Source organism: Trachypithecus francoisi, unplaced genomic scaffold (genome assembly GCF_009764315.1).
Source record: "Trachypithecus francoisi isolate TF-2019V2 unplaced genomic scaffold, Tfra_2.0 Lachesis_group10, whole genome shotgun sequence".
Taxonomy (NCBI): domain Eukaryota; kingdom Metazoa; phylum Chordata; class Mammalia; order Primates; family Cercopithecidae; genus Trachypithecus; species Trachypithecus francoisi.
The window spans coordinates 37,688,711-37,712,020 of record NW_022681455.1 but is presented as its reverse complement, the minus strand read 5'-3'; the positions used below and the strand labels follow the sequence as shown (position 1 = coordinate 37,712,020).

Here is a 23,310-nt window from a genome sequence, read left to right as displayed (position 1 = left end):
AGCCGCCGCCCGGCTCGCGCGGCTGCAGGACCCCAGTAACCGCAGGCGCCCGGCCTTTCCCCGGGACCCCCGCTTCAGTCCCGCCTCCCCAAAGTGCAAAACATTTACGAAGTGTGCAGTGCCCTGAGAGCTTGGGTCCCCGGAGCGAGCGGCCGTGCTTGCCCCGCGGGCTGCTGGCAATGGTGCTTCCGGCTCGGCCAGCTAGTCTGGGTGTGCAAGGCTGGCGAACAACGAGTGTGCGAGCGCGCGGATGCAGAGCCCGCGCCGAAACCCAGGTCCCTCCGCCACTGTCCTCGGGATAGATGGATCCATTTCTGCTTTCTGACATTTTCCTGCTGGGCGGGGTTGCGGGGGGAATGTTAGGGGGCGGAGAGAGTAAGAGAGGGAGGGAGAGGAGAAAAGGAAGGAGAGGAGAGGAAGGCAGAGAGAGGAGAGAGGGAGAGAGAGAGGAGGAGAGAAAAGAGGAGAGAGAGAGAGAAAAGAGAGAGAGAGAAAAGAGAGGAGAGAGAGAAAGAGAAAGAGAGAGAAAGGCAGGCAGTCAGCTTCCCCCAGCCCTGTTTTGTTTTCTCTAATTGGTCCTGGGGGAGGCGAGGGAATTGGACAGAGGCTGGGCCAGGCGAGCTGGGCTGCCTTTAATTGGCTCCTTTTTTTAACTGGAGGGGAATCAAACAGGAGAGCGAGCGACAACGGGTGGGAGAGCGAGAGACCGAACGAGGAGACGCGAGGAGGAGGGAGGAGGAAGGGAGGGAGGGAGGCGGGAGGAGAGCGGAATGAAAACCTCGGAGGGGCGAAAAAGCAGCACAGCAAAGCCCAAGTTGCTGAGCGAGCGGAGCGCTCCCGCGGCCCGGAGCCGAGCGGCCGCCGCGCCCAGGAGCCCGGCCCGGCCCCGCCCGCTCTGGGCCCCCGCAGGCCAAGGCCGCCGGGCGGGGGCGGGGACGACCAACTTGGGGTGCGGCGCAGCCCCGGTCTCCCGAGAGCTCGGAGCCCGGGAGCGCCACGGCCGCGGCCAGAAGGCGGGAGAGGAGCGAGGCGAGCGGAGGCGGCCCGCGCCGCAGCCCCGGCCTGGGGGAGAGCGCGAATATTTTTCAAAAGACTCAAACTTTCCTCCTTTCCCCGTTTTCTGGGGCCCCTCTTGCCTGGAATTGCACTCCAGATTCCCGCGGGGCGCCGGGCTGCTATTCCTCCCCCGGGTTTCTCGGCGACTCGGCTAACTTCACGGACCCGGGGACCCGCGGCGCTCGTCCCTCGGCCGAACCCAGCCCGCGCTGCTCCCCGGATCAGGAGGGCCGGACCCGGGGCTCCTTCGCCGCCGCGAGTGCGTTCAGCCTGGACCCCTGAGTCGGGCCGCTGAACCCACGGCAGCGGCCGCAGGACTGGAAACAGCGGATTAACTCGAGCGGAGCCCCGGCCTCCTCGACTCCGCTCCGCTGAGGGGCGGCTCCAGTGCGGGGAAACGACAAGTTTGTCAGTCGTCCGTGGCCTGTTGGATCGAAGCGCCGCCGCCGCCGCCGAGAGGTCCCCGGCGCCCAGCATCCCGCGCGGACAGCCCTGGGGACCCGCGGCGGCTCGGCGGCCGGGCTCCTCGGGTCGGGGCGCTGGCTGCTGCGCCGGGCGCCCCGAGGCACCCGGGGCTGGGCCAGCGCCCCCTGCGTCCCCACGCGGGCAGCGACCCCGCCGGAGAAACCCGGGTCGCCGCCACCTTCACCTCTTCAATCTCCTGGTCTTCGTCGCCACTCTCTCTGTCACCTCTCAGGGAAAGGGGGGACATAGGGGCGTCGCGGGGCCCCGGCGAATGCGCCCCCCGCCGCCTCTCGAGCTGCGCCGCCTCGCGGGGATGAAGCACCGGCCGTGAAGATGGAGGTGACCTGCCTTCTACTTCTGGCGCTGATCCCCTTCCACTGCCGGGGACAAGGAGTCTACGGTAAGAGCCCGCGTCCCGCTCCACCTTGGCTTAGCTCCGCGCGGAAACTTTGCAAGAGGCGCAAAGTGCGCGCTGCCGGGGTTTGGTGGAGACCTCGACTCGGACTCTGGAGTGGATGCTCGCGTCCCCGCCCTCTCCAGGGCGCGAGGAGACCGAGCTAGCGGCTTCGGAACACAGGGGCGGGTCGTAGGGTCTGGTGTGAAGCCGGGATGTCAGGGGGAGGTACCCACTTTCCCACACCCTGCTAGAGGCGGGAATGATTAGGAACCCTTGAGAGCACCCGGTCGGCTCGGGAGACCCGGACAGACCCAGCCCAGGACTGGTGCGGCGACTTGCACCGAAAGCTCGTCCTGCCTCGGCCTCCGGAGTGGAAGCCAAGCGATGCATGAGCCGGAGTTGCCGCGCGGCTTGCGGGTGAGCCGGCTGTCAGCACCGCGGCCCTGCGGCGGGCTCGCCTTCCCCGCTGTTGCTGCGGCTTCGCTTCTTCTACTCACGGCTTGACAGCCTGATCAGGATGCTGACATTCCCTGGCTCCGGCGCCTACGACCCCGGCATCCCTTTTCGGACCTTCCCTGAACCAGTTCTTCCCGTCTCCGGTTCCTAGCTACAAACCCCAGCCCCACCTTCCTTCTTCTTGCGCGCACACACAGACACATTCAGCCACTATCCCCGGAAAACGCAAACACGGCACGCACCCACCGGGATACGTGTCCAAACTCTGCCTCCTGCCACGCAGCCTTGCTCCTGCGTCCGCACGTCTCGCTCTGGTTTCCAAGGGAGACTCTGGTTACCCCTTCCCCCTTCCATCCTGTGGGTTTTCCCAGGGAAGGCCCCCGGGGCAGGCATCATCCATTCAGTCACCTGGCTCAGCTTCCCGCAGTGCCTTAACCCCACAGCACTGAAAGTCATTCTCAGGGGCCCAGTGGCCGTTACTTTGCTTTCTCTTGACTGCAGGATGGCTTGTCCAGGTCCCTTTTTAGTGATGTGTGGCTGGGGCGGGCAGGATTCTCTCTCTCCTTTTCTGTTGGGTGGAGGGACTAATGATTCCTCTTTTAGATCCAGGGGAGTCTGACCTGTTCTTTGTGGGGTGGTATAGGCACTGACTACTGGCTGCCAGCCTCAGGTGCTGAGGCTAAAGCACCCTGGAGGGTGCCTGGCCGTCTGCCTGTGCCTGGCAAGAGGAAGGGGTGTCCTGAAGGGTGTCTGGGAGGTGACATGCTCCTGGCCCTACCCAGCTAGCTGGCTTGGGCTTAATTCTCTGGTAAGACTAGCCTAGGCATCTGGCCAAACTCTGCTTCTTAATTAGTTTGTGTGTGTCTTACTGCATGGTCCCTCACAGATGCCAGCAAAGGCAGGAAAGAATGCAGCAGGGACTGGGAGAGGCTGGATTTGGGGGAGGAGGCCACGGGGCAGGTCCTGGAGGCCTTGGCCTCTCCAGAGCAGATGAGGTTTCTCTGCCCTGGGGTTTCTCTTTCTTCTTTCTCCCCAAGTCTTCTTTCTCCCCAAGTCAAGGTGCCTAAGAGAGGTGCTGCTGAGGTCTTTGCCTTCTCAACACAGCCCTGGGCTGGGGAGAGTGATGGAGAGCCCTTCCTGCATGCTGCTGTCCTCCACCCTACCCTCCTTCCCTGTGCCATTGCATGCATTTGGCAAGACCCATTCCTGGTCATCCCTGTCTTCTATCCCCTCCAGCTTCTCTAACCTCTAGGCTGCTTGGGGCTCATCTTCAGGAGGTTCCTCTGTTCCTAGTCTAGTAAACCCAGCAATGAGAGTGGGGTTTGGAGTCAGGGGCAGTGGACCCTCATTTCAGAGTACTCTAGGGCCAGGATTCAGCCATAGGCTTATCTATACCCTTTTCTCTCTGTGTTTTCTCCCCTCCCTCCTGTGCCTAGGTCCCAGTTGCTCTCACTCAGAGCCAATCAAAGTGGGCTGGGTGTGCTGGGCCCAGGGGCCGATCCCGGGCCCTTGGGTGACATGCCACTTTTCCTTTGAGAGCTTGACTTCAGGCAGTGTTGAGGCCTCAGGGGAATTGCTGGGTTTAAAAGTCTTTATTGAGGTGGATGAAGGTGGGAGAAGATTTAGGAGGAGGAGCAGGATGACAGGAGGTCACTGAGTTGCTTGTGATGCTAGAATCTTTGGCCACATTCAGCAGAAGGGAGGATCTCTGTAGGACCAGGACTGGCTTAAGAAGTAGGTCAAAGACCTGGGACTAGTTCTTCTGGCCCCCTCCCCAGCAGTCTTTCTGTACCCACAAAGCAGAATAAACAGCATGAGAGTGAAGGCGGCACGTAGGGACCAGGGATGGCCACTCCAGCCCAGCATCGCATCCAGCACCTAGCACGGTCCCCGTCATAACAGCAGGAGCTCGGCAGGTGTTTGTTGAATGAAGAAACGGCCATAGTTGGAGGCAGGCTGGAAATTCTTTCTCTCTCCATGAGAAGTCTCTCTAGGACTTGGTTTCCAGCAGGGTAGTGGGGCATTGTTTAAGAGTCTCTGCTTAGGGCGAGTCCCAGAGTCCCAGCCTGCAGCCCTAGAAGAGAGAAGAGGCTAGAAGCCTAGTATTGCCCTGGCACTGGGGAGGGAGGCAGCAGGTCTAATTCAAGACATAGGAGAAAAATGTGTATCCTGAGGAGGGATCCCCTGCCCCTGCCCCTGCCCCTCTGCCCCCAGGCCTGTGTGGATAAGGGAGGGGCTGAACAGAGGGGAGGAAGACGAGCAGGCAGTGGAGGGCAAACCTGACGGCATTCGGCCTAGACTGTGTATCTCTGCTGAGGCTGGTAGGAGGCAGGTGCCTAGAACCCTATGTCCTGCTTCCCACTGAGGTCCACCACCTGCCCTAGGATCCATGGTCTGCAATAGGGTTGGGGAGGCGGCACTCTCAGTTTGGCCAGGTGGCTTTGTTCTTCTTTGGGGCACAGATGCTACAACAGCCAAGTGCTGGACCAGATGGTCCATTTGGAGCTGGTTCTCCCTCCCTCCCTCGCCTCCCAATCTCCTGGCCCAGTTTGTTGTCCTCTGGGGTGGATCCTGTAATCTGTTTTCTGGCAAGCCAGGGGGCTGGGCTGGCCCCAGTGGCCTAGTTCTGGGGCAAAGGCAGTAGCCAAATGATGGAAGAGGAATATCTTGCATGCGGATAGTGTCCAGGAACACCCCGCCTTCTGTCCTGGCTTCTCCTCCTCTCATAGCAGTTGGACCACAGGTCGGTGGGATTCCTCTCCCTTACAAAAACATAACAAACCCCTGAATTATTTAATATGCAGAAGTGGGAATTGACATTATCCTTAAGATAGGTTGTTTGCAACTTACTGGTGGAAGTCAAAATATTTCACCAAAGGTGTCATCAGAAACTACTATCCTATGCTAATTTTTGTAGGAACATGAAGACAGATGTTGAATAATTTGACAAGAGCAACATAGCTTACAGAATTATCACCAAATCCGTTTTTTTCCCTCCTCTGGGGAGTACGGAGAAGGAATTTCAGGAAGTGAGTGTCCCAGTGTCGTCTCCTGGGTGATGATCTGGGTGTGGGTATTTGAGGTTTTTCACTGGAGTTCCTACCCCATGCCTTGAAGCTTTGGTTCCCTGGGGCTAACTGAGGCTTGGGGTTCTCTTGATGTCCTCAAGAAGCTCTGTGCTTCTGTTCTTTCTTTCTTCTCACTTACAGAAATTGCACAAGCGAGGGAGAGCACCTTGTGTCCACAAATCCAAGCTGCTTTGTTTGCTTTGCTGGCGTTACCTCCCCACCCCAAGTTGATTTTGGCCCCTTAGCCAGCCTGAGGGCTCCCCAGACCCTTGGTGTCAGGCTGGAGAGCCCCCGCTTTAGGGTCAAGATTCTTATGACGTCCCGTCCTACATTACAGGATGAAAGCTGTGCTTCATGGTTGGGCGGGGACTCTAGGTCAGGGGAGGAGGTCGGTTAGAGGGGATTTTATTAGCAAGAAAGCATCCTTGAGGGGGTGGGCAGGGGATAGCTGAGAGCTGCTTGGCTAGGCTTGGCTGTCAGCTGCTGGGGCCAACGTGGCAAAGCCTCATTTAGAGCCTGGTATATTAGCTCTGCTTTGCTGGAACATGGAGGGACAGGCTTGGAGGGACAGGCTTGGAGGGGAAGCGGGGTGGAATCTGTAGGCAGAATGGAGGGAGCTAATCACAGCCGCCAAGGCCCAGCAAATGAATGATGCAGGAAATCAATACCTGGGGGCGGGAGTGGAAATCCGGGCAGTGGTAGCAGCCCCAGCTTCTCCCAGCTGCCCAGGAGGCATGGAGGAGGGCCTGGGAGGAGTGAGACTGAGACAGAGGCAGGAATGTGGAAGACACCCCCACCCCAAATGCCACTGTCCCCGTGTCCCTGCCACTCCCCCGCCACCCCCCACTTTCATCTCATGGATGGGCTCATGGAAGGTGAACTAGGAGATGACCCACCCAGTGAAGACAGAGGACCTAGGAGATGGAGTCTTGGGCTCTCACTCCTGAAGAGCCCTGCCTCACCTCCCACCTCTGGACACCTGAGCCTCACATGGTCCCAGGTCCCCAGTGTGTGTGTAACTGCCTAGGGGCCCTGCCCTATGCGGCTGCTGCTGCCGTTCCAGATGTGGCCAGCAGGGGGAGGGCTTGGCCGCCGCATTGCTTCTTGCTTTTCCTGGGCTCCCGTGGGCCTCACCCTATCTAAGGGATGAGTTATGCTCATTCCTCAACCTGGGGCTGAAAAGGGCTCCTCAGGGCCTTCTGGAATTCCAAGCCTCCCTCCAGCTCCCACGTACCCACCCCGGTGTCCCTAGCACCTGCCCGTGGCCAAAGCCAAACTTGCTGTGATCTCAGATGAATCAGGTTTTCCCTAGGCCCCAGCTGGATGCTGGGGCTCAGCTTAGCCTAGTGGGCTCTTGCTCTGGTAAGGCTGTGGCAGGGGGAATGGGGGTGCTTGTGCCCATGCAGAAACGCCTCTGTATAAACCTGGCACATGGCCCCTCTTCTGCATCTTCTCCCCATGGTCAGAAGACCCTGCTTTGCAAGCATACATCTGCTGCTAGAAGGTACTATGTACCAAAGGGCTTCTCTGGCATTTAAATGCTGATACAGGAGGCAAGAGCAAGGCTTAGCTCAAAGGAATGAATATTTTTGTTTTTCAACAATGAAATCTCGTTTTTCCTCAAGTCTATGAATAACACCATGAGTAACTGCTGTGAGTAACATAGTGCTCTTTGCAAAACAATCAAGGAATACATAGAAGTATAAAGAAAGAAAGCAAACCTCACTTGATAACCCACTATTCATTTGGTCATGGTTTTTTCAGGCATCCTTTTGTGTGAGGGGGAATGAACCTTTTAGGGAGGATTGTTTGTTAGAACAATAATCCCTTATAAGTGTGTAAGTGCCACATGACTTACCAGGCATTTTCATGCCTCTGCAGCCTTTGCTTCCATGACATTCTGAGAGGTCAGCACAGGGGGTACTATTGTCTCCATTGAACAGATGGGAAAACTGAGGTTCCAAGAGTTTTAGTGACCTGCTCAACATTGCACAGCTGGTAAGAAGTAGCGCTGACTCAGTCCCACTGGATCTTCTGATTTGCGGGGAAGGAAAGCAGTGTGGTGTTCCTTTCACTCATCATTCATTAAATGTTTACTGAGCCTCTAACTCGAGCAAGACCCAGTTCTGGGCATTGGCAGGGCTACTGAGATGAATAAGATGGAAGGTGAAGGGGAGTCACATGTAAGATGGGGGAAGATTTTGATAAATGTCATGTAACAAGGGCAGATAAAAGGTTGTGAGAATCTGAAGGGTGAAGTAATTGCTTCCAAGGCCTTGTAGAAAAGGGAGCATTTGAACTGGCCTTGACAAATAGAAGTAAGGATTGAGAGGGGCATCCCTGGTGGAGGGCAGATTGTGGCAAACGCCTGGAAGCTAAGGAACCCAAGTGTGTGAGGAGTTCGTGAGCTGTTCAGTTGTGCTGGAGCATGAGCTGAAAGGGAATTGGGGCTGTTAGGGCTGGAACAGTAAAGGAATTTTTTTTTTTTTTGAGATGGAGTCTCACTCTGACTCCCAGGCTGGAGTGCAGTGCCACGATCTCGGCTCACCACAACCTCTGCTTCCCAGATTCAAGCAATTCTCCTGCCTCAGCCTCCTGAGTAGCTGGGACTACAGGCACACTCCACCACGCCCAGCTAATTTTTGTATTTTTAGTAGAGACGGGGTTTCACTGTATTAGCCAGGATGGTCTCAATCTCCTGACCTCGTGATCTGCCCGCCTTGGCCTCCCAAAGTGCTGGGGTTACAGGCGTGAGCCACTGCGCTGGGCCAGGAATAATTTTAAACATTGCTAACATTGACTGTCCAACCTGTGGTCATGAGTATGCTTTATCTTCAGTCTCATCACAACTCCTTGAGAAAGTCATTTATCAGTCCCTTGTCCAAGTGGCAGACCTGGACTTGAACCCAGAACTGCTCATTGCAAAGCTGTAAGGAGGATGTCAAACAGGGAGCTGGGTTGATGCAAGCCATATTATGGGCTAGGTAGCCATGCCGCTATGTGTGGGAAGAGGCCATGCTGGACAGACTGTCAGGCGGCTTTGCAGTTGTCCAGGGGAATCATAGGGAGCTTTGTGGGCATGTGCAGTAGGTGTGTTCCAGGCAGAGGAATAGCCACTGCAAAGGCCCTGGAGTAGGAACCTGCCTGGCCTGTTGGAGCAACAGTAAGGAGTCCAGTGTGGCTGGAGCAGCATGAGCCAGAGGGAGGGGAGTAGAAGGTGGGGCCAGAGAGTTAGTAGGTCCAATTGTTTGGAGCCTTGAAGGCTATGAAAAGACTCTGGATTTTGTTCTGCATGAGATAGGGGACTATGGCAGGGTTTTGAGCAGAGAAGGGACATGAACTGACACCTTTTTAATAGAACCATTCTGGCTGCCATGTAGAGAATAGATGGTAGGGGTTTGAGGATGAAGGAAGGGAACCAGTTAGAGGCTGTTGCAAAAGGCAAGACACAAGATTGTACCATCATTAAGCACTGAAAGTGTATTGGAAAGAGTTCAGGCAAGGAATAGGAGCTACAGACGGCTCTGAGATTTGGAGCTGGGAGACTTGGCACACAGTGATAACAGGTTGAACAAAAACCACTGGAAGTCAGACGGGTTTGGGGAAATGAAGTAGTTAAGAGCCTCGACTTCTGCATAAGAAACCTGGGTCTGAATCCCAGTTCTGCCCCACACCAGCTGTAAAAGCCCAAGAAGTTACATCTGTTTTCTAAGCCGTGGCTTCTCCGCTTGTCAGATGGAGATCATCGTACTCACTGCGTGGGTTTGTGATGAGACGGTGCCTAAGAAGCTCTGAGCACAGTGCCTGGCACATAGCAAGGCCTCAGTAAATAGTTTTAGTGACAATGTGAGTGAAGTTTTGAACTTCATGGGGTTCTGGTGCTGGAATGTCTGGGGGGGATATTGACAAATCGGGTGGACATGAGCACTGAGCTCAGGACAGAGATCAACTCAGGAGAGGTAGATTTGCACATCTGGATTTATGTCTGCAGAAGGATGTGGGTTGAAACCATGAGGTGGAATAAAATTGCCAGGGATTAGAGAGTAGAGAGAAGGGATTGGGCTGAGGCCAGAGCCCTGGGGAGCACCAACGTTTAGGGGGCAGGAGGAGGCCTGAGAGGGGACGTGGACCGGAAAGTCTGTGGCAGAGTCTGTGAGAGGAGGAGGTGCAATGAGAAAGGGCCACTGGGGAACTGGGGAGCTTGGGGGCAGCTGCAGCACAGAGTGGGGATCCTCAAACTTTCCTGTGCACAAGTCTCCCCTGGGATCTTGTGGAAATGCAGATTCTGATTCAGCAGGGCTGGGGCTGGGCTGAGATTCTGTGTGAATCTGGATGGTGCGGATGCTGCTAGACTGGGGATTGCGTTACGCATAATGAGGGCTTCAAGTAAGAAGACTGGACTCAGGTTGGAGGGCCAGGTGGGCAGCCTACTGCCTCTGAAGGTCCTTGCCCAGTGGCCTCGCCTCTCTAAGCCTCAGTTTCCCCATGTGAAGGCTGATTCAGGCACACTTACCTCTTGGGATTACAGAGAAGCCCGGGAGTGATAGCACTTTGTAAACTCGAAGGTGAACTATGAGGACTCTGTTTCACGAGCGCAGAGGGGGTGGCAGGCAGATGGCAGGGAGCTCCGGGTGTGGGTGGCATGTGGCAACAGGAGGTATAGGCTGCGCTTTTGAGAAATGTGGAAGGCCAGGGAGGCTGGAATAGCAGCTCCCCTTCCCCAAACCCAGCCTTTTGCCTGTGAAAGGCTGGAGCTGCAGGGGTGGGTGACCTTGGTGGCTGGGTGATGGCTTGAGCAGGCTCAAGGGCACTGCTTGGCTGGCTTTGAAGATTCCACCCTAGACTCTTCTTGGTTCTTTTCCAGTCCCAGAAACTCAGCTGAGATACGTTAATTATCTGGAGGACTGGAAGCTGTGTAGAGAAGTGCTTCTCGGCCCTGGCGCATGTCAGAACCACCTGGAGAGCTTTTTCAACAACAGACGCCCGGCCCCACCCCGGGCCTCCTGAATCAGAAACCCTGCAGGTGGCGTCAGGGCATCTGTGGTTGTAAGAGCTGTTTAGATGATGCTTGGGCACAGCTGGTATAGACGGTGTGTCTGAAAAACCCAGGCCGAAACAGATGTCTTCTTCCCTTGGACTTTCTGAGGGCATTTCCTGGTTTTCCAGGTCACTGCCCAAGCCTAGTTTCAACCAAGTTCATCTGAACCTGGAGTCTTAGGAAAAAAAAAATCCACTGATTATTTTCTAAACTGTGAGCAGGGAGACTTTCTGGTTTAATGGTGCTAACTGGAAGGTCCAGGCCAAGAGTCTGGGAGACTGGCCCCTCTTCTGGCTTCTAACCAAGGGACTTCCAGTCCCAAACCTAGAGAAATGAAGGAGTCTCCTTCAGAAACACAGTTGTCTTTGATTTTTAATAGGTAAATGATGGTACCTTTTTGAAATGTGGTCCTTTTGTTGATTCTCTTTCCTGTTTGGTTAAGAAGAAAGTGAGGCCAGGTGCTGTGGCTCACACTTGTAATCCCAGCACATTGGGAGGCTGAGATGGGAGGATCACTTGAACCCAGGAGTTCCAGACCAGCCTGAGCAACATAGTGAGACTCTGTCTCTATTACAAAAAAAAAAAAGAATGAAAATTTCAGAGCTGAAGAACAAAGTAGCAATTCAATGTAAAACCAGCAAAATTTATTTTATTTGAGACAGGGTCTCACTCTGTCTTGCAGGGTGGAGTACAGTGGTGTGATCATAGCTCACTGCAGCCTCGATCTCCTGGGCTTGGGCTAATCCTCCCACCTCAGCCTCATGAGAAACTGGGACTACAGGCGTGCACCACCATGCCTGGCTAATTTTTTTTTTTTTTTTTTTTAGTAGAGATGGAGGTCTCACTATGTTGCCCAGGCTGCAAAGGTTGGGAACCCTGCCTTTTAACATTTTGCCTCAAGGTCACCAAAAGGCTGATGGGGCTCAGCCATCATGACACAATCCAGGAAGGAAGACAGCGGGAACGTTTAAAAGGCAGGCCTGTCTGCTGAGTCTGCTGTCTTTAAGGAGCTTTCCCAGAAACACCCTACAGTGACTTCTGCTTACATCTTACTGGCCATTCTTAGCTTCAAGGGAGGCTGAGAAATAGGGTTTTTTTAGATGGGCACATTCCCATCTGAAAAAATATCTGTATTCTGTTAGAAAGAAAGGGAAGTGAGTATTGTGTGGGTAATGAGCAGTCTTTGCCACAGACACCCATTTTAGGGGCAGTTGGTGTTTCTTGAATGAGAGGGGATTTAGATAAATGTGAATGACTGCTCCCCTCCTCACTCACCCCACTCTGCCAGCCTATCCTCACCTCGCCCCACTCTGCCAGCCTAGCTCAGGTAGGGGTGGGGCGCGGGGGGTCCTGGCTGCTCTGAAGATGCCCAGAAGAGACCTGAAAGAAGACAGAGACCCAGAGGAGGGAGGTGACTTGCTTGGGTCACTCAGACATTCAAGTGAGAGTCCCACCAGCTTCCTGTCTGCCAGCGAGCCAGACACTGTCTGTTCACACGTCCATGGGATTGTTGATTTCTACCGGTTGGTACCTCTCTACTAGCAGGTGTCTCCTTTCAGTCCCAACAGCAGAAGAGCTCTGTGGTTCCAGAAAAAGCAGCCTCCTGATTTCTGGGAACAGAAACGGCTGGGCTATGTGAGAGGCTCTGGTCCAGAAGTGATCTGACTCATCTTTCTGCCTCTCAGCAGGCCCACTGCTGTTTGCTCAGGGTCTCTGGTCCTTCATTTTGGGAAGTTCTTCCCATTGACCTTATTTCAACTTGCTGTAACAATTTATCAGAAAGAAAGATTCAGGAACCGAGACCTCTGAGTTGAACTTGAGTAACTCCTTGGCCCTGAGACTCTCCCCAAGTGATTCTTTTTTTTTTTTTTTTTTTTTAATTTTTTGAGACAGAGTCTCACTCTTTGCCTAGGCTGTAGTACAGTGGCACCATCTCAGCTTACTGCAATCTCTGTCTCCTGGGTTCAAGTGCCTCAGCTTTTGAGTAGTTGGGATTACAGGCGTGTGCCACTACACCCAGTTAACTTTTTGTATTTTTGTAGAGATGAGATTTTGCCATGTTGCCCAGGCTGGCCTTGAACTCCTGATCTCAAGCAATATGCCTGCCTCGGCTTCCCAAAGTGCTCAGATTACAGGTGTGAGCCACTGTGCCCGGCTGCCAAGTGATTCTTTAGAAACTCGTGATGAAGGCATTTCCCCCATCTCTGAGAGGGATACTGGGCAGATAGAGATGGGGAAATGAATTGAATTTCAGTGGCCTCATCTACTTGGGTTTGATTCCAGTGTTCCAGTAACATGCAGAGGTCCTTGAGGAGGCCAGGTTACCTTCTGGCAAGATACATAAAGCCACAAGGCAAGCTGAAGTTCTGTGCCGTGGCAAGACCTGAATTCACTTTTCTTTCTGGAATGAGACCACAGGGTAGACACAGAGAAGGCCATGAGGAAGGGCACAAGGGTATGGCAAGGAGTCAGCTGCCAGCCAGTGGCCTTCAATGACCCAAAAACAGATCTTCCAGATTGATTGCAGGAAGAAACTGAGACCACAGAAGGCAAGTGGCTTGTCAAGGGCACACAGCAATTAGGTGCCAAGGCTGAAGTTAAAAGCCATGTCAAAGGACTTTCTACAGCTGGATCTTTCTCATTCTCTTGTGTCACCTCCCAGGCTTAGGAGAATCCAGGACATGTCTGCATGGCATTTATAATCTCATTGTGTGCCCACATCTCTATAATCCTTCCCCCTCCCCTGTGAACCTCATTTCTTATTCTCAGACCTCATTGCATCCAGACTACAGAAGCTGGGGCTCATTCTGGGTGTAGTACTCTAGTTAGATGTTAGAGGCCCTTATTGGAAATGTCGGGGCACCCCCCCACCCTTGTGGGTGGGAAAGTGAGCCTACTTGGTAGTGTGAACTGGAGGTTGCTGCCAGTCTCCACCGGGTCCAACATCTTGTTACACTGCCTACAAGTTCCGCTTTAGAGTTATTAACAAGTTAGCTGGCAGAAGCACTGCCACTGTTTCCAGAAGGTTACTTTGGGAATACCCGACAGCCCTAAGCCTTCTCCCCATGGCACAGGTTGGTTGATCAGATGAGTTGGATCTTGAGCCATGAGATTCAGGCAAGGAGGTTTCCAGGGGAGTGATGGGTGGAGGAAGAGGATGATGGTGGGGTATTTGATATGTGTGTAGAGGGGTCGTTAGGCAATATGTGGACTCTGTGTTGTGGCCATGTGAGAAATTTCATAGTGGACACCATGGACAGTCAAAACACACTTGGACTCATAGTCTTCGTTTGGGTTCCCCCAGAAGTAGACTCTGAGATAAGGAGCTGAATGCTGTAATTATGTGGGAGGTAAGTCCAGGAAACTCTGTCTGTTCCTGGATGGAATGGGGAACAGAGGAATGGGGAAGCAAGACAGGGAAGCAAAGGAAGCCAATGAAAGATGCCTTATCAAGTCAGTGACATCGTTGTCCCATGGGGGAACTCTGGCACACTGTGAAACACACACTTCAGTTATCCCACCATGGGGTGAGGGAGCTGGGGCATGTATACACCCACCCTGTGTCTGTCATTGGACGAGGCTGCTTCTGGGGGTGTTAATTCCCGGTACTCCTAAACCACTGCACACACAGGCAGCGCGAGCTCTAGTGGCCAGAGATGGCCCTCAGGCAGAGAGGTGCCCGCAGGCATTGGCAATTGGGAGTTGGCTGGTGGCGCACTGAAGTGTTTAGGAAAGGGGGTGCAGGTGGGGCAGCAACACTCTGTATTGCATCTTACCTAAGCCATGGTCTTGCTTTTTCAGAGCCAGCCTGCTGTGTGGAGCTCTTTGTTTTTAGATCTCATGTTCTGGGCTGCATGTACAAGCTTCCATTCCAGGCTGAAAACTCTTCCCCTGCAGCCACCAGACCTGCGCACTGCTCATTTGCTTCCTTGGATTTTGGAGTCAGAAACCAAGTGTGTTGATTTCTCCAAGACTCTCCTGATATAATTCAGGCTCTCCCTGAAGGATGCCTTATACCTGCAGAGGACGGGGTTGAGCATCACTAAGGACGCACCCAGAATCTACAGGGTCCTTTGGGCATTGCCATGAGAGGCACCATGCTCTCCATCCCACTGAATTTAAAACCAACATAGAGGTGGGGACAGTCTAGCCTAGAAGACCACTCCTTCTCCCTGTAGACAGGATTCTGGGTGAAACAATTGTTAGGGGTCAGAGAGTAGTAAGGTCGACTGCATTCTGTCTACTTCCCTGCCCAGGAGCCAAGCCATGGGCTGTGACCAGAGTGGCCTGCACCCCTGAATATACCTGAGCCTCATGAGTTTGGCTCAGAGCAGCACTTCCACCCTGTTGTATATTTGTCTCTTCTCTAACAACTGGGACCTGAGATTAATTAATTCAATATGTATTGAACCTCCCCTATGCGCCAGACTCTGTTCTAGGTGCTGAGGATACAGCAGAGAGCAAGAAGGAGATGATCTAGAATCACAGACTCATAGAGTGACAGAGCCGGGGTGAATCTTAGGGAAAATCTAATCATTTGTCAGGAGAGAAATCTGAAGCCCAGAGAAAGCAAGAGAAGTTCTCAGGCCACACAGCAGAGAGGGGGCTCAGCCTGGAATCATGGAAGGTCAGAGGTAATGGGCTTAGAGGTTGCCTGTTTCTACCTGCTCAGTTTTTTTTGTTGTTGTTTTTGTTTGTTTGTTTTTTGAGGCGGAGTCTCTCTCTGTCGCCCAGGCTGAAGTGCAAGGGCATGATCTTGGCTCACTGCAATCTCCGCCTCTTGGGTTCAAGGAATTCTCCCTCCTCAACCTCCCAAGTAGCCGGGATTACAGGCACCCGCCACCACACCCAGCTAATTCTGTATTTCTAGTAGAGACAGGGTTTCACCATGTTGGCCAGGCTGGTCTCGGACTCCTGACCTCAGGTGATCCACCCGCCTCGGCCTCCCAAAGTGCTGGGATTACACGCGTGAGCCACTGTGCCCAGCCTACCTGCTCAGTTTTTAGAGGCAGAAACCAATGGTCAGAGGTGAAGGGTCTCACCAAGCGGATGGCCCTGCTGTATCTGCCAGTGAATACTCTCTTCTCTTCCACATCCATCTCCCAAGCCAGATCTAGATTCTCATTTCCTGAGGGGTGTGTATATGTGATGTGGGCAAGGGCAGTAGGCAGGGGACATGAGTACTTTCTTTTGATCAAGCCATGCACCTCCTTTACTGTGCCTGCTGGCAAAGTGGCCTCAAGTGATACTAGGAAGAGCTTGCTACTGAGGGATGCCCTGATATGCTCAAAGCACTGACACCCTTGTCTGGTTCACTCCCTCCTTTCTGGGGACTTCAGGGAGCAGGGGCTGCAAAGTCTGGCTGGGGTGAGGGTGGGCTTCATCCCTGCATTGTCCCCTCCCCGTCTTCTGCTGGAGATCAGTGCGTATGTGTATCTGTGTATGGGGGCCACTGGTATGAGATAAACTTCTCTCGCTGGGTATGTCAACAGAAGCTGTAATATATTCCTCCGGTTCTCTCTGCCTCATGCGAGTGCACATTATTTGTATTTTTTGTGCATGTAATATACAATGGCATGTGTGTGCTGTAGGTGTATTTATGTGTGACGATGTTGCACAAAAGAACATGTATGTATGTGTAGGGAACTATGTATATGTGTGGTATGGGGGCCTGCAGACCTCTTTGGGGGCTTCTCTGGGTCCACTTTTATCTCACTGCCCTCCAGATGGCCTTTGCCTTGGTTGCAAGGCAGGGGGTGGGCACAGGCATCCAGCATCCTGGGTCATCAGTCAGGGACTTATGTCCAGCCTGGGTATGACTCCACCACCCTTCCCAGGAGACCTGAAGTCGGGGGCAGGGGCGGGCCGAAGCTGGCCTGGAGCTCCTGGCTAATTTTCCTGGCCTCGATCGATCCAGCAGCTTCTCCTGAGTCTATTAGCAGTCCGCAAGTAAAAATATCCCCCATCGCGAGCCCTGACCTGAGACAGGGAGGAATCCATAGCAATTTGTTCAAACAGAGGAAAGCGTTTCCCTCTGATTTGTATTCCAATTTATTCCAGGCAGGAAGGGGGTCAGGGTAGGAGGGCAAACCCAGGCACTGCCAGAGCTAGCCCCAGACCCGTCCCCTTTAACCCCCCATGCCAGCCTGGGTGGCAGCTGGACCTGCCCAGGGTTCCTGAGAGTGGGGGGCTGAGGAGGAAGGGTGGACCCCAGTAGGGGACAGGGAGGGAGGTCCGCCAGCCTTCCCAGCAGGCCCTGCTTGGCTGGAGAGCTCAGTTGTGGATTTGGTTTTCACAAAACACAAAGCCGCCTGCTTGGAGCCTCTCTCCCGGGCACTGGGGCCTGCGCCAGGTGTGCACTCACCCGCTGCACCAGTGCCAGATTGGGGGCTGGGCTGGGTGTGTGGAGACAGTGGCCCCAGCTGGGCTGAGGGGCAGGGGGGCTGCTGAGGCCCAGAGGGGAGCTGGCACCTTTGAAAAGTGCTGGTGCAGCGTGGAGAGCTCCGGCACGGCCTTCCAATCCAGTGCTCATGCTTCCTTCCCAGCCGGAGCAAACTGGGGCTCTCTGGTGTCCTAACCAGGGACTCTTTTGAGCACCTACACTAGTTACAATTCTGGCTGTATTAAGTCCATGCTGTTTGCCGGGCACTGGACTAGTGCTGCTGCGTGTCTAGTGCTTGCAGGGTCTGGTCTTCACCTGCCTCAGTTTCCTCACTGGTGTTCCTCCCACCCTCTGCATACCTCTGTCACCTCCTTCATGCATCTCTGCTCAACCCTTCTCACTTCCTCTTGGGAGGTGCTTCTCCCTTCTAAGGGTAGCCCTAGTGGCTGAGGGTCTCAGGGCTGATGCCTCTGAGAAAGCTGGCTTCGTTTCTCCCAGATTGCTTCCTTTGACCCCACTTTGCCTTCCCCGTCAGGGCACAGGCCTCCACAGAGTGCCATGGCAGCTGGAGAGGAGGATTCTGGGAAGGGTCAGGCAAGTGGTCCCGCATAGCTCACCTTCTGTCCCCACCTTTGCCTTCCCTGGTGTGTTAGCGTCCCCCGGGGAGGGGAGTAACCAGAGAAGTTCTTCACACTGAGGTGTCAGCAACTAGCAGCTCTGAGGTCAGCTGTCGCACATGACTTGCCAGGCTCCATGACACCATCGAGATCTAATTTCAGAATCAAGTAACTAAATATAACGAAGTCGATGAATAACCATCTCTCGTTCAGGTAGGGAGGCAGTGTGGCCTGAAGGATAGGACTAGAGGCTTCTGAAACAGACCTGGGGTGGAGGTCTGCTCGGCCACTCACTAGCCATGTGATCGTGGGCAGGTGTTGCACTGTGCCTCACTTACCCCATGCACAAGACAGGGTCAAGACTGGTACCTTCCTCAGAGGGCTGTGATAAAGGGGAAATGAGGAATGCATGGGAAGCCATGTGCCTGGCATGTGGGAGTCAATGACCGCCACTGCTCGGAGGAGGGTTTGCTAAGTGAGTGATTCCACCGCTGAGGCCAGGCTCAGGAAGCTGCCGCTGTCATTGGTTGAGGCACAGAGGCTGCCACCAGGGAGGCGGCATGGGAGGCTCTGTGTACAGGCACGTGACACAATATTGGGACAGAGAGGGAACAAGACTGAGACCCTCGCCCAGGAGGTAGGGTAGAAGAATTCCAGTCCTCCTTCCATTTTCCGTTTGGGGAAGTTTATAGCAAGAATCTTCCCTTTTAGCTACTGTACAGGGCTGGGAGACAGGTGTTTTGTACCAGCCCTTTACTGCCACCCACCCACTGTCCATTTCAGACCCCATTTTCCTCCCAGGGGGCAGCCTCCCTCCTCCCGCATCCACAGCCCTCAGCTGTCTCCTGATAGGGGCTTTGCTGTCCCTGGCTGTGATTGAACTCTGGTCCAGTTGTCCTTCTCCATCCGCAAGTCCTTTTTTCTCCCCCAACCTACTCAATTTCAAGTCATTTACAAGTTGTTCAGAGGCTCAGCATTATAATCAGATCCTATGGAGCCTGCCACTTATGTGGTTTCTAAAATTTTAGGCAAAAAAGGAGAGGAAACCCTTCAGTGATGGAGAAAAAATGAGAGACTACTTAAGCAGGAGGGCAGGTATTGCGTTTCCCAATTTATAAATATACCTGATGCTAAATAAAATATGTTCCTAAACTTTATGTTTCCTGAATTGATGCTTGAAAAAATAGATTGTTCATCCCTTTAAGGGATTTAATGTGCTTTTGCTCCCAGGGGTGCTCGCCTTTTGAAAAGGATACAGAAAGAGAATAAACAAGTGACTATTTAATATGCAGGGTGTTGATTTGATCAGGGAAAGGGATTGAGTGTGATGGAGGTGAGGGCAGGCGGGCTGTCTTAAACAGGGAGGCCAGGGACGGCCTCTCAGAAGAGAGCTGAAGGAAGGGATGGAGCAGGCTCAGGAAAGCTGGGGAAGAGCAATCCAAGCAGTGGGGAGGGGGTGCGGCTGTAAGTGCAAAGGCCCTGAGGTGGGAGAGGGCCAGGCCTGCTTGAAGACTGACAAAGAGGGCAATGTGGCTGGAGTGGGGAGGGCGGTAGAACGGGAAGTGGGGCCGGGAGCAGATGGCAGAGGGCATGGCAGGCTGTTGAAAATGCATTGGCTTTGACTCCAAGTGGGATGGGAGTCATGGCAGGGAGAGCAGAGGAGAAATGGGATCCTCTGCCTGCACGTGGAGAACAGGCTACAGCAGGCAAGGGAGGAAGCAGGGAAGACCTATCAGGAGGCTGCTGTCATAATCCAGGCAGGCCTCAGTAGTGGGGGCTAAGACTAGGGTGGCATCGCAGGGGGGCAGATTCCCGACTGGTTCTGAAGGTCAAGCCGACAGAGCTTGCTGGTGAATTGGGTGTGGGGTGTGGGAGGGGAAGAGAGGTCATGGATGGCTCCCAGATTTCTGGCTGATACTTGGTTAACGGGAGACAACGTGTTCCCACTAATACAGGTGTGAGGGGGTGAGGAGTGGCTCCCAACCCTTGGGGGTACTGGGGGGCAGTGAAAGTTGGCTGCTGGAGGTCAGTGGATGGAGGAGCCATAAAGCTAATGAGGTCCTTGTTACATTTCTGCTCCCTGGTTCTTTAACCTCAGAGCTAATTTTCCTGTGGTCTCCTGGGTTGAGGCCAAGGCCTGGCCTGGAGGAATCAGGTAACTCCATATGTAGAGATGGCTTTAGGGGTTACTAGAAGTTGGGGTGCAGCACCTCTATCTCCCCCTGCAGCTGGGTGGGGTGTTTTCCATGAGCCGGAGCTCTACCCACAAACCCACAGTGACCTGAGGTCAGGGGGGTCAGAGTCTGCCTGGCTGTGGGAGAACCCCCAGAAATGCTATCCTTCCCTTCCTTTCTGTGCTACTATGGCCAAGGCCTCACAAGCTCTCAAGCTGCAAGATTGATTTGTTTTCATTGCTGTTATTGTTATTATTATCCACTTAAACAACTTCATAGGAAAAAAAGAAGCCCAGTGACTATCAAACATTAACCATTCATTCTAAACTCCCTGCCCACCCCTGTCAATGTATTTTTACATAGCGGTAAACAGTGGTCCGTTCTGCTTTCTCGGCTGACTTTATCTCCTACACACGTCTCCTGTTATTGACTGAGCCCTCAGACCTGTCACTTTAATGGCCGCAGGGCACCCCCTGCATCGATGTGCTAGAGTTCGGGTCACCGATTCTCTGCTGCTGAGCGTTTGGGTGGGAGCCAATTTCCCTTTCTTTTAAATAGCTCTGCCATGAATATCCTTATGTGAATTACTTTTTCCTTTTAAATTATTTCCTTGGGGCCGATTCCCCAAAGTGAGATTGCCTAATAGGTCATAGGATAGGAGCAGTTTTATGGTTCTCATTTCGCACTGCCGGGTTGTGTGACAGAAAGTTTGAGCTGGTGTTGTGCACAGCCCGGCCACAATGGATTTTATCATTTTAATTTATTTTCACTGGTTTAATAGGTGCATTATGGCCTGCTTTTTAACTTCCAATTTGCACCTCCTGAAGCCATACTTGGGTCGTTTGGCACCTAATAATAATAAGGCCTGATCTATGCAGAACTTTACAGTTTACATGATACTTTCTTAAATGTCATCTCACTTAATAAGACGCTATGAGCCTAATGTTATTGGCCTCTGTTTTATATGGAGAAATGGGGGCTTAGGCAAGTTAAATGCTGGAGTGGAGCTTCTAACTAGTTCTTGCAGGTTTGGTTGCTTTTCTTTTCTTTTCTTTTTTTCTGTTGAGACGGAGTTTCACTCTTTTTGCCCAGGCTGGAGTGCAATGGTGCAATCTCAGCTCACTGTGACCTCCGCCTCCTGGCTTCAAGCAATGATCCTGCCTCAGCCTCCCGAGTAGCTGGGATTACAGGCGCGAGCCACCACACCCAGCTAATTTTGTATTTTTAGTAGAGTTGGGGTTTCACCATGTTGGCCAGGCTGGTCTTGAACTCCTGACCTCCAGTAATCTACCAGCCTTGGCCTCCCAAAGTGCTGGGATTACAGGTATGAGCCATCATGGCCAGCCAGGTTTGGTTGCTTTTCTATTGCACTATGTGGAAAGGACTCCCTGCCACCTATCTCCGTCCATTCTTATGTGAGGGCTCAGGGTCCCCAGATGCCCACTGCAGCCCAAATCCAGTGCCTTAGCCTCATTTTCTCCCTTTGGCCCCTACATCCGGGCCTATGCCAGAACCCCACGCTGAGCCTGCTTGAGGGTTGGGGTTTAGCCCTGTGGGCCTTGGAGACAGCCATGTTCCATCCCTTTGCCTCACTGGGCTTTTTGATCGGGTGGTGCTTTGGGGATTTCTTGCTTTAGCAAAGCCACTGCCATCCCCACATCCTGGCCCAGGCTCTGCCTTCTGGGTTGGAGGCCTGGATCTGGCAGTGTGTCTCCAGTCCTACCCTGGTGGTGCGCTATCCCTAGCGACTGTGCTGCAGACTCCTAGACCGGGGGCTGTCAGGCTCCACTCTGGAATAGGAGGACCTTCTCAGAGCAGACACACTCTGAAGCATGAGTCTAGTTTTATTCCAGCCCCTTCCAACTGTACTTCTAGCGTATCTACTAGGCAGCATGCACTGTGCACAGGGCATTCCATTCTCAGTGGGTTTCACACTCACAATAGGGAGCCCTGTTATGTCCATTTTATAGTTAGGAAGCTGAGGCTCTAGACTAGATGGGTAAATGATTTGCCTCAAGTCACCCAGAAATTACTGTTTCCGTGGGCTTGGTTCAATAGGTATGCTTTGACAGGTGCAGGCTTGGTCAGATCTAGACCCTGGGCTGCTGCCAGGGACCGGTGCCAAGTGAATCACAGTGATGGGGTCTCCAAGACCAGCAGAGCTTGGTGGGGCTAGAACTTTCCTTTCTGGGATCCAGGAAAGGAAATTTTACATGAGTAACCATGAGTAACCCTCCTTCCATGGGTCCCACATCCCTGGGCCAAGAAGGCTCAGACGTTGGGATCCTAGGAGTCATTCTCTGCCCTGATGGGTGGAAGCCTCTCTTTTCCACTGTCATCTTACATATTCTCACGGGGAGAGCTTTTCCTCCCAGTGATTACTACTTTCAGCCCACCTTAATGTTCTGATCTCTCAGGATTACAAACTCCTGGTAATCCTCCAAAGTAGACCTCATTCAGTTTCACATTTTTTTCTTGCAAGACTTTGGAATAGGTTCCTAGAGCATCCCGGGCTATATTATTAAATGGAAATGGAACTGAAATTTATTAAGTACCTGCTGACTACAAGTCATTGTGCGATGTACCCGATATGCATTTTCTCATTGAATCCTCACGACAACCCAAAAGTTATCTCCACCGAAGCCTGAGATGTAGTATTATTCCCATTTTGCAGATGAAGAAACTGAGGCTAAAGGAGGTGAAACAACTTTCCCAAGGTCACTTGGTCACTGAGTAAAAGGCAGAGCACTCCTCCCTACCACTCATCCTATGTCGTTGAGCAGCCCTCAGATTTGCATTTAAAGCCTCTGATCAAGCGTTGCCCAACTCGTCCTGCCTTTACTGATTGGAGATGACCTATGTCCCCTCGTCATTAACGGTTTTTTGTTGTGTTTTTGCTTTTTTGAGACGGAGTCTCTCTCTGTCGCCCAGGCTGGAGTGCAATGGCGCGATCTCGGCCCACTGCAACCTCCACCTCCTGGGTTCAAGTGATTCTTCTGCCTCAGCCTCCCAAGTAGCTGGGATTACAGGCACCCACCACCACACCTGGCTAATTTTTTGTATTTTTAGTAGAGATGAGGTTTCACCATGTTGGCCAGGCTGGTTTTGAACTCCTGACCTCAAGTGATCCACCCGCCTCAGCCTCCCAAAGTGCTAGGATTACAGGCGTGAGCCACCGCGCCCGGCTGTCATTAACAGTTTTAATTCTGGCATCCTGGGACCCACCAGGAGAAAGTCCCTTTATAGTTTTCATCAGGAGACCTAAAAGTCCTCATTAAAGGGCTTTCCTGGTGGCCTTCCAGACACCCTCTAGTTCTAGAAGTGGGTGTGCAGATTAGACTTCCATTGATAGACAATGAAGATTCTGTGAGCATCACCTGCCACTCTCCATGCCTGTGTGCCTTCCAGTGAGATCAGGATGTGGGCACAGTGGTACTGAACACCCCCAGGGAGTGGGACATAATGGACCGGCCAGCACTTACAGCAGAGGAGAGTTGTAAGGGCGCCAGCCTCTCCCAGAAGCTCCAGGCGCCACAGTGGCAGTGTCTGCAAATGGAACAAGGCCGTGCAAACTGTAGCAGGCTTGCATCTGACTATGAAAGCAGAGCTTGTTTTTGCACTCAATTGTGGTTGCAGGGTGGCGGCCTGCACACTGAA

At 53.2% G+C, this 23,310-nt stretch overlaps 1 protein-coding gene across 7 annotated transcripts in view; it reads left to right on the top strand.

The window, feature by feature from the left end:
• Nucleotides 1–509: 509 nt before the first annotated feature.
• MDGA1 (MAM domain containing glycosylphosphatidylinositol anchor 1) overlaps nucleotides 510–23,310 on the top strand; it is a 66,045-nt gene continuing 43,244 nt past the window's right edge. For all 7 annotated transcript variants that reach the window (XM_033217034.1, XM_033217039.1, XM_033217036.1 and 4 more), the window contains exon 1: nucleotides 510–1,921. In XM_033217034.1, coding sequence (XP_033072925.1) covers nucleotides 1,855–1,921 — 67 coding nt within the window. In that variant the 5' untranslated portion in view covers nucleotides 510–1,854. The remainder of the gene's footprint in view (nucleotides 1,922–23,310) is intronic.